Genomic DNA, 11,195 nt, shown 5'->3' on the forward strand with positions numbered 1-11,195 from the left:
TCTTATTTTTGGGTACATGACAAAGAAGTAAACAAGGAAGACTTGTTATGATGAGATTGTACCAGCTAGCATGAGATCAGGTTCCTAAGATGAGAAAAACTCTGATTTCAAACCAAGGATGACAAGGTTCACGCAGCCCAGGCAAGAGAGGAACTGTCTGAACCTCGACACGCAGAAGGTTCCTCTGCTGCTCCCCTCAAATCAAGGGTGACACAGCAAAGAGTATACAGATCCTCAGGCAAGGAATAAACCCCTAGGTCTGGAGGTAGACTGAAAAAGGGGAGGTGGGACAGAAAGCCATAGAAGTAGCAGCCAGAATGATGCATTCCTATCTATCAGTTTTCTGTGGTCCACAGTCATAAGGCAGAATCCCTACACCAGCAAGTAAGTGTTGATGCACACATGAGGTGTAGGAACAGTGGGACATCCAGAGACACTTTGACTAAAACTACTAGAGTAACTGGTAACTCTTCTACTGATCAGTGTCCTCCAGCTACCATTTTTTAAAATTATACTTTTATAACTAATTTTGTGTGGTATAAGGAAAAAATGAGCTACAGACAGCTTATCTATGAGAAAAATCATGTGTAGATACCGTGTCTACTAAACATTTGTTAATAACTAAGTCCACCTCTGTGCAGAGCGCCTGAATAAGATCCATATGCTGTTTATTCTTTTCCACTGAGGACTAAGAAGGCCTGGATGGAGGCATTTAGCAAAGTTGCTTGTGTAGCTCTTAAAATTATGAACAATCTGATGCTAGATCTGAGCTGAAATAAGTGAGAAGGGGAGCACTGAAATAACAGTCTGTAATGAATACAGCTTCCAAAGGCATCAGGCATTTTAGTTTTAACAAAACTAAGAAGAACTTACTAAGACAGCAGTAGATCCAGTGAACATTTTTTTTCTAAACCACTAAGAAAAATACATTTGCCATTCAACAGAATGAATATACAAACTATTCGCACATTTTGCAAACTTAGTATTATTTTTTCAGTCAGAAGCTGTTTCACAGAATACTTTTCTTTGTTAGCAATGGCAACTTTTCTAGTAGAAAACTTGAAGAAAAGAATAAATTAGTTTAAAATTATTTATATGGCTTGATACAATGTTAAGGCTTCTCTCTTGAATTACAACTGTCTGAGTTTACCATGTTTCGAAGTCTCGAGCCTGTAATTGTCTGCTGCAAGAGGACGAGTGTGGACAGGACACTTTGTGGTGGGTATACAAATCTAACTGCAGAAAATGTGAAGCAAAGAATTGGCACGTTTTTTACATATGGTAGGTTCTAACACTTAGAGTAATCATTCCAACTGGTCACAGCAAGTCAAATAGATAGGTTTTCTAAAGCCTGTGTAAGTTTGACAAGGGATCAAGAAATCCTATCAAAATTTTCTGCAGTACCTCAGTTATCTGGAAAAGGTTTTATATACTTGCTCTGTCAAAAAGGCAAGACTGCATACAAATTAAAAGGCACAGATATTACAGAACAGTCACATTTCTTGAATAAAAATATCTGATAAATTAGATAATGATTAAAATTGGGAACACCCATTTTGCTGTCGCTTTATTTCTCAGTGCTGACTGTTTCTTGACCAAACATCTCTATCTTTTCTAATGCCGCACCACTGTGTGCTGGAGGAGTCTTTCCTGAATAACTTTTCTTCTTTCTTCCCATTTCTGTAGCTTCCACCAAAGTATTAGTCAATGGTTTTCCCAGTGTTTCTGGAAGCATCATTGTTAATATTCCACTCAGAAGAGCCATGATTCCAACAAGCAACTAGAAGAAATAAACAGTAGCTGTAAAGGTAGAAATGTCTTTCAAGTTATGCAACTCTTCAATCTTGCTGGAGAGTACATTTTAAATAAAGCACAAGTAACGGTAATGTAAAGCAAAGATTGTAAGTCTTAAATAGTAACTCTATAAAAGATCTGCCTTTTTTTGTTGCATAAATGAAAGATTATGCAGAAGAATTGGCGAAGATCAGGTGAGGTGTTTTGTTCCAGAAGGGATCGATACAGTGCAAACAGGAATAATTCTGTTTGAGAAAACAACACATCTCTTCATTTGGTATTTCTACTATCAGGTATGTATTTAAGAACTGATTCTCTAGGATTGCATACATTTATTTTTACATGCATGTTTGTAGAGCTACAATTACCCTGCCACCTGTAATCTCAATTTGCACTTGAGCTCCTGAACCTATTCCCCCTGTACCTGTGTGCCTGTTCCTCCTGCACACAGACAGATCAGAATTGCTCAGTATGGATCGTTGGCCTGGAGCCACAGAAGTACACCTCCCTGCTCAGAAGAACACTTCAGCAGATAATGAGCTAGCTCTAAACAGGAATACTTTGCTAAACTGCAGTTTCAAAGACCTGTTAGGGGCGCAGGCATCTACTGACATTTGCACTGGGATCACATCTTGGATTTGTCCATGGTGTACACAGTTCTGTAATGACCACTTACTTCAGCACGAGTGGTGCAAAGATCAGGATCATGTGGGGTAGATACAGAAGCACACACATGCTCCAGGAGTATCTTTCCTTTCCCTTCATTTCTGTGTCTTGTTCAATGAGAACAATTCACACTTTCCTCCTTTGAAGTATAAGGACAGCATTAAAACCCTGACACTCTTCCAACGCCAGGTTATAAATGACCCAAATCTCTCTTGATACAAATGCTTCCACACAGTACCTCATGCCTGGCCCCAGTGTTTTTCCATTTTATGACTGTGCACTTTGATAATGTATTATCCTTATCTTGCCCTATGCTGATTCTCTCAGGTCTGTCCTGTTTGTTTAATGCTTTCTTTCCAAGTGTGAGAGAGAGCATGTGGAATTACTATGCCTATGTCTCTCACACACTGTCTCACTTTGAGGCAAGAACTGGCCAGCTACCATCTGCAGCTAAGCCAGACTTCCTCTTCAAGTCAGAAAAGTGCTTTAAAATTGGAATTTTCCATTGTAACCTTGAATAATGCTATTTTCATGCACATGCACCATGCTGCTTTTGCTTCCCCTCCCGTCCAAAAGAAGAAGACAGCTTGCCTCGAGCACGCTTTTGAGAAGTAGAATTCACACTGTTGCATACACTCCTCTTTTTGCATTTGCATTAAATATAGAGGTTGACAAAATGAAAAATTAAGCAAAATACTGTTGAATACTACAAACTACAGTGAAAATAAAATAGTCATGCTCTTATCATGAGAAATTAAAAAAAAAAATCCTAGAAGTAATAGGACCAGAGGAAATGGCACTGAGTGACAAACTGAGGGAAATCCTTGTAGGCATATATATGTGGCAGGAGTGATATTTAAAAATATATTCCAAAATATTGAAGTCTCACCTCTGCATGTCAAAACTCTTCACCACTATTAATACATTTTTTTCTGCCATGGCAAGACAGGACAAATTGACACATGGCAGTTATTCCCACAGTAGCCTCTCTTATGCACAACCTTTATGTTGTCACAAGTTTATATTTGAGGATATTGAGGGCTATAAAGGATATTGAAGCTTACAGACACCCATACGTTTGGAGTTTATGAAAACAGCGCCACTACTGCTGCCCAACAGCACAAGGTTAAAGCAACACTGTGTGCTTTGAGTATGTGTGTCTTCTCTGTTTCGGTAAGTCTTTTAGACACTTTGCATTCTTCCCAGGTTTTCCTTCCTTATCAACCTACCTCTCATTCCCCCGCAAACTCTCACTATTTTGTAAGCGTACACACCACCATCTTTCCTGCCTTTTCATCTCAGCTCTCTTAACTCTATTCTATCACGTGTTAGCTTTCTTTTTTTCAATGTGAAAGGTGATGCATGCCAACTAATTCAGTGTGTTTCCCTTCTCCCTGGCCCTACAAAGCATTTTCCAATATTTCCTATGAAAGACAGGATATGAAACAATTACATCACAGTATATTAATGAAAGAACTTCTTAAATGTCATCTGCCTTTTCAGGGGCAGTAACCACACTTATCAGTGAAGTTACTCACATTTAGTCAAAGCAAGTCTTTGACTCAAGTCTTATCTTGGCATACTTCTTCATGAGGCACCTGACATAATTTATCTCCTTGCTAGCTCATAACAAACGTGTACATTTTGTATATATGTACTATTTTACATAGGTAATTCAGCATCAGAAAATGTTCTTCTGATATAGTCAATGAGTTAAATTCTTATGGATTAAAGTGTACTATTGTACAAAGTATTTAAATATGTTTAAGCTCCACTGAAGTTAATTTGACAGGAGTAGGATCTTAATTTCAAATCTGACTTTCTGCTCAGTCAAACTCTCAAAGTATTCCCAACACATCAGTACAGCTAGCAGCTTCTAACAGCTACCATAACTAACTTCAAAAAAAGATTTACCACCATTTTTCATACATCTTCCTCCCTACCTGGAGCAACAATTTTAATTTCACAGTGGTCTAAGACCAGAAGTCAATATATTTAGTCTAGCACAAAAGACACTTTGAATTAAATATCCCTACAAAATAATACTTTTGCTTCTGAGAACAAATGTTTATTCTAGTCTGCTATTTATATTTATATCCACACCTCACGGCTATGAACCAATCTAAAATATGGTCTTATTTACAAAATTCCTACTTCAACAAAAAAGGTTATGTTTTGTCTTGAAAATCCAGTAGTATTAGACACAAGATTTGCATTCATTTAACTTCACTGACCTCAGTGGAGGTTTTTTTTCATTTATAATTTATCTGACAGAAAAATCAAGTCTGTTAAAGTGCTACTGTAACATAATACTTAACAGCTGAGAAACAGAAATAGGTTATACATGGAGCAGTTGCTTTACTGTAAGTTTTTTAGAAAGTTGTCAAATAAAAAACATACTTGGCAAGTTATTCAAGATGTATAGGCATACAAATGAGATGCACTACTCAGGTGGCATAACTGTATGGGAGGCAGACTGTCAAACAAATAGCAGTATTAACTGCTTGACTGTATACAATAGATCAACACGATGTATATCATTTTACTTATAAATGTAATCCATTTCATTTCCATTCCAAAACACGTTACCTGAGACTTGGCACGCTATGCTCCAAATCAAGACAAGACTATTTAATAAACTGACAAATGTTTTGTAATAGGAGCTAATAATGAAAACATATTCATTGTGAACTACTACACAACTCTACAAATACTCTGGATACTTTTTGTACACTAAGAGTTATTCCTAGCTGAAATAATTCTTCTGTTTATACTGCCATTTGCACTGCTCTCCAATGTTTGATCATTCCCCATCTGTGGTTTAACTGCAGCACTTCTGCACAGATAAAGCTTATCTCAGCCAGTAAAGGCAAAACACTGACAAGAGAAAAAGAATGTTCTCGCATGACCACTCTGTCGTACAAATGTTTCTTCTTCTTTTCTGGGATGATATCTTGATTTGTAGGGGGCCATTATGCAGAAAGAAAACATTTTTTAGGAGCTTGAGGGAATAAATTAATTTGTGGTCTGCTTCATCCTCTTAACTTTCATCCAAAACAACTGCAAGTAATTAACTTAAATAATGAAACGAGTTCCCAAGAATTCTCTGAAACCAATCTCTAGCATCTATAATTTAAGATTTTATAGTTGCAAAATCAAAAGGACACAATGCCACTTTTTCAAGAAATTCCAATGTGGTAGACAAAATCAGAGTTAGAATCTAAGTGAAAGACACGTCTCATTACATTTTCACCTTCTGACATGTGTAATCTACATATAACATTGGTGCACTAGTCACAGTGAATTCTAAGGGTTTTTGAAAGAACTCAAACTATTATTAAATCATTAATAAAAACTTCTCTACTTAAAGCTTTAACACAAACTTTGTAATTCCTTCTGTTTTTACATATATGGGCATGAATTATCCTTCAGGAGTAAAAAAGGGACTGCATAGCTGCAGGATTTCTAAGTAGCAAATGCCTCATAACATACATGTAATGAAGGAATGTGATTAATTTGTGAGCAGGAAATACATAACATATTTTGTCCAAAATGGATTTGAAGCTACATAATGCAGACAAAATGCCCAAAGTCCACAAAGGAACAGTCCCACCTCTGTTTTCTTGGGGCAGCTGGAGGTAGAAGAAACCTAATAGTACCATGACCTGGAGTCACCTACAAGTAGAATGTGCTTAATGAATCCAAGGTTCTGTTGTTTGTCAAAGTCATCCTGAACCTCATCAATCCAAGTTCAGCTTTTGTTTCCTGAGAAAACAAGTGACACGCCTTTTCAAAACCACAAACATTGACCACTGAAATAAATACTTACAAGTGGCATGAAAATCCAAACACTTCTCAGATATACACAGAAAGGAGCAACTACACTTCCTACACGGCACATCATACTCCCACTTCCAACAGCAAGTGACCTACACATAAAACAAAGACTTTGGTAAGAATTCTGGCAGATAAAGCAAACAATTAGAAATGCACAGACACTCAAAACATCAGTAAGATGATATATGTCTTTATGCAATGGTACTAGGAAGCTATTGTATGCATTTTGCTACTATTTACAGTGGAATATTTAATATTACAGTGGAATATTTAATATAATACAGTGTAATATTGCTACTATTTACAGTGAAAATTTATATTGCAATGAAATTCAGCTGCTTCTATAATTAAGATTAAAATACATTAAGATTAAAAATACAACAATCATTCAGCAGAGACCACAGGATGAACAACCAGGACTTTTAAGAAAGGCATAAATAAGTGTTTAAGAACGTATTGAGTGCTCTTCTAGTTCCTCAGTGAAACCAAAGAATGCACATGGAAATGAAAAATAAATACAAATTTATTATACAGCTAAATACTAGACAGCTCTGAAGCAGCAGAGGAACTCAACCCATCCCAAGTCTTTCAGACCACCACCACTAATGCGAAGAGCTGCGGGACCTGGCCTAGGAGCATAACAAAGAAAAGGAAATAACAGCAAAATAATGAAAGATATATGACTGGGGAAAGTTCTTACCTTACAATTGTTGGGTACAGTTCTGCTGTGTAGAGATATATAAGACCAAATGCCACACCTATTGAAAATTTTCCAGCCATATTTGCTAAGATAACTAATATATTGAAATCCTATTGAAAGAGAGCATGAATAAATGAATCACCAGAAAATAACACTGTTCCAGACTTAATTTAAATCCTTCAAAAGTTGTGACCCTTCTTTAAACAAGAAGCAATACTTATTGCTTGCTATTTTAAAATCGGTCTCAAGAAGCAACCAGTGTCCATATAACTTTTTACCAGTCCTGGTTCACTGAAGCCCTGGGAACATTTTACATGTGACTCCAGCAATGAAACTGTGAAACCTGTACTGAAAATACAGAAATCTATCTTAGACTGGCAGCTGCATTTTAAAAACAGCCTTTAATCAACTATATGATTTAGAAAGAGCAGCTGCATCTACAGACTTTAAAATCAATTTCTGCTATAGGAACACTTTCAACGGTACGTGACTAACCTGAGGTATGAACATAATTAAAACACAGATCAGTGCACTTAAAATAAGGAACGGAATGAGTGTGTTTCTCCTTCCCAGTTTGTCCATCCCAATGCAAGCAATGATATAGCAAGGCAACTCCACAGCACCTGTCAGTATGAAATTATTTTGTTTTAAGTCATGATTACACATATTCATGTTATAACTCTACTTCCTCTTTATGGGGATTCATTTCATCTAGGGGGTAATAAATAAGTGAAATCTAGAGATAACCAGTGTGTTGGGTGTGTTCATTTGGTAACAGAAATGGTAACAGAAGGCAGAAAGCATGGCCTAAAATACGGCAGTGGGGGATGGAGAAGGACAAGGGAAGCAGGTTTCACAGCACAGAGCAGCTGCAGTTCTCTTTGGGGTGGAAAATTACAGAAAACAGCAAGGCCACGGTCCTGCTTTTATGACACTGGCACTTGCGACTGAAAGCTCTCCGTTTGCTGCTCTTTCGCTTCAGGTTTTTTCACGTCAACAGCTTAAATGTGCCCATGAGGAATATTGCTGGTGTCACACCGACACACCTCACAGGATTTGCCAGCTTCCACCGGGACACGGCACTGAAGCCACAGGTGCCTTCCCCAGCTTCAGCCCCAAATCACCCCAAGGGAAAAGGCAAGCAAGGTCTCTCCAGGGCCGGTGTTCTGTCAGCTCCACAAATACAGAGTGTAGTTCCAGCTTTCTCTCTTCTCCATTAAAAAGAGGGAAGCTGCCTACAATATCCCACTCCTACTCAGATCATCCCTTCCTAGTGTCTCTTTCCAGAGGAAAACTTCTGCCGCTCTAAAGGAACTGGTGTTTGGCTAGGAATGTTCACAAATCCTGTGTAAACATGATTTGCTCCTAGACAAATTACACTGAGCCAGTTCTGACATGTTTTAAATCAACTTGCTCATGAAGAATGCTACTAAGGCCAATGTAAAATCAAGGAAGAATGTAAGATAAAGCCCTGACAAATATGCTGCATTCCTTTACTAAGCACTAAGCACTGTACTTTAGTAAGTATAGTATGTCAATACACTTATAATATCAGGTAACAATCTTTTGGGCCTGTGTTGGTAAAACTAGGTTGTCATTATTCAGTGTATATTAGTCTGCTAAAATATTTTTGAAGGAGGCAGATACAGTGATTTATGCATTGTACTCCATAACATTTTCATTCTTGTGCAATAGTAGCATCCACTCTTCAACATGTCAGTCTACCAATATGCTGTAATACATGACAACACAAACTGAATTCACGAGGGCCCCGATCCTTCTGTCTGCTTATGTACATGAACAGTCACATTCACTTTACTGAGAGCACTCAGTTGCATAAAGCAAAGCACATGATTTAATTCTTTGCTGGCTCACAGCTGCGTGTCTGATCTAGAGTCTTCTGAAGCCAATGGAATATTTCCACTGATCTTAACAAACTCTGGATCAGGCCATGAATGCACTGAGCCACCTTTATAAACAACTTACATTCCAGAGGAAGATTACAGTCAGACAGACAAAATTTAAAGAATACTATAACCAAATTAAAATATACTGTTGAGAAAACTAAAATTACTCTTGCTTCTGAGAATTACGAATCTATTTTCTACATAGACTGACTCAATATATCATGATTGTAAATGATTAGAGGAATATTTTTTTCTCTCATTTTCCAAGTTTGTGCCTTTAACAGAGCCGTGTGCATTTTGTGTTGATGGTCGTCTTCTTTGGTGTTTGCGTGGATCTACTATAGGCTTGCAGGGCAAAAAGGATACAAGCAGAATATGGTTTTACAATCACAAAGGCAGACAGAGAAGTACTTTGTACACCAACAAATTTTAAATTATCTTTTTTTTTTCAGAAACAGTGAGATTTGGAGTGAATGATACTCCTCCCTTCTTAGTCAACTTTATGAAGAGTTAGCAAGAAACCTTTTGAACAAGTTTCATAATTGAATGAACAAAGTTAAAAAAATGGCTATCAATTCTCTAGACATTTCTAAATTTTATGTTCTAGTTCTGTCATAAACAGAATAAAGTACAAAAATATTTACCTATGAGAAAGAGATTTAAATATTCATTGCCTCCTAGATTGACGGAACTGAGGGAGAAGACATAGTATCCCAAGCTCCCAGTGAACCAGATCAGCCAGACTGTGATGGTCCTTCTTGCAATGTGCCAATTACAAAACAGATCTAAGATGTTGTGCTTCTTTGTTGAGGATGTGTCATTGTCACCGCTTCTGCCACCCACTAGATCATCTTGTTGGACTGAACACAGTTCAGAAACTTTGCAGGGAGTGCTTACTCTATTCCATCTTGCCATTATATTAATTACTTTTTCTGTATCTTCATATCTTTCCTCTGACAGGAGCCAAAAAGGTGTTTCTGGGAGCATCCAGCAGCATAAGACAAAGGGAAGAGTTGCTATGGAGAGAAATATCTGATAGACCCACCAGGTCCGAACCAAAAATCCCACGAGTGCAACAATCATAATTCCCACAGCAAAAAAAGCATGGACATGCATAGAAGCCCAGGTTCGTGCTTTAATGCCAACAAATTCAGTCACATAAACAAAAGCCACCACCAGATAGCCACTTGAGACCTGGAGGGGTGGGAGAGAAAAAAAAAAAAAGAGTGAGGTTTGTATCTACACTCCTTGTGCAACAGCAATAAAAACAAACAGCTAACAGTGTTCCACATTTGTATATGCTTAATTGCCACTGCACTGGCATGTCCCATACTGACAGAAAAAAAGGCAACCCTGCAAACAAGTCAGATGGAGAAAAAGTTCACTCAAACCTTCAGACTGCCCAGACACTGTATTTAAAAATGTGAAATGATTTTGGATGCTTCTCTTCAGTGGAGGGGAGCCAGCAAGAGACACCTGAAAAAGAGCCTAATTTGCTGATGTCACTAAGCCCTTCACCCCCAAAGATCAGGTCCCTTAATGATATCGCAAACTGGATGCTCAGGAAAATGAAGTTCCCCAAAGAAGTTGCCACTTCTGAAAATCTTGACCTTGGCTTTTAAGTAGACAATAATCTGTATGTTAGGGAACTGCAAATTTACTGAGCATTACCTTCCAAACCCTTGTAAATTATCTCATTATATCAAATTTTTACAATGTTGGAAGAAAATCTCATGTATGTGAGGTAATAGGTTCTCATACATTATCCAGTGAATGCTATTACTGGCATGTTCTGCATTATAGTATTTCTTCATTGAATTTTTTTCTTTAATTTCTCTAGCAACAGTCAAACTCTTGGTATCTCAAAACATTTCAAAACACAGCTAGAAAATCTAGACTAGAAAATATGCCAGTATATTGCCTTGATTAATCAAGTTTCTGGTTAAAAACATTCCAGTCAATAATCTCTGATTCTGAACTCACTTTCTGACAGGAAAGCTGCACTGATCTCAGCAGCACAGGGTTAGAGCTTTAGACCTCCGCCTTGCAAATCAGTCCCAGTGGGCAGTTAAAACCTACAGTATAGGTCTGGTCAGAGCTTTTTGTTTTTATAAACTACCATGGCCCCTAGTATCAACAGCCAAGGGAGTCAGTAGAAGGACTCCTGTTGATCTCACTGTTCAAGGCTGAAATGCCCATGCAGTTTTTCCTGCTAGGAAATCCTTCTGAGCTTTAATGAGGCAAAAAAAGATCCAGGTGCAAGATCCTTTCTTCACTAATGCACTGTCAGC

The 11,195-nt window shown here is 37.7% G+C and overlaps 1 protein-coding gene across 1 annotated transcript in view; it reads right to left on the reverse strand.

Annotated features, from left to right (window-relative positions):
- Nucleotides 1–1,486: 1,486 nt before the first annotated feature.
- Nucleotides 1,487–11,195, reverse strand: part of SLC22A16 (solute carrier family 22 (organic cation/carnitine transporter), member 16) — a 13,616-nt gene continuing 3,907 nt past the window's right edge. The window contains exons 3-7 of the mRNA XM_010292143.1: nt 9,549–10,098; nt 7,493–7,620; nt 6,998–7,107; nt 6,290–6,389; nt 1,487–1,780 (exon numbers count right to left, since the gene is read on the reverse strand). Of these exons, the coding sequence (XP_010290445.1) occupies nt 1,568–1,780; nt 6,290–6,389; nt 6,998–7,107; nt 7,493–7,620; nt 9,549–10,098 (1,101 nt within the window). The 3' untranslated portion in view covers nt 1,487–1,567. The remainder of the gene's footprint in view (nt 1,781–6,289; nt 6,390–6,997; nt 7,108–7,492; nt 7,621–9,548; nt 10,099–11,195) is intronic.

This window comes from Phaethon lepturus, unplaced genomic scaffold, assembly GCF_000687285.1.
Source record: "Phaethon lepturus isolate BGI_N335 unplaced genomic scaffold, ASM68728v1 scaffold5798, whole genome shotgun sequence".
Taxonomy (NCBI): domain Eukaryota; kingdom Metazoa; phylum Chordata; class Aves; order Phaethontiformes; family Phaethontidae; genus Phaethon; species Phaethon lepturus.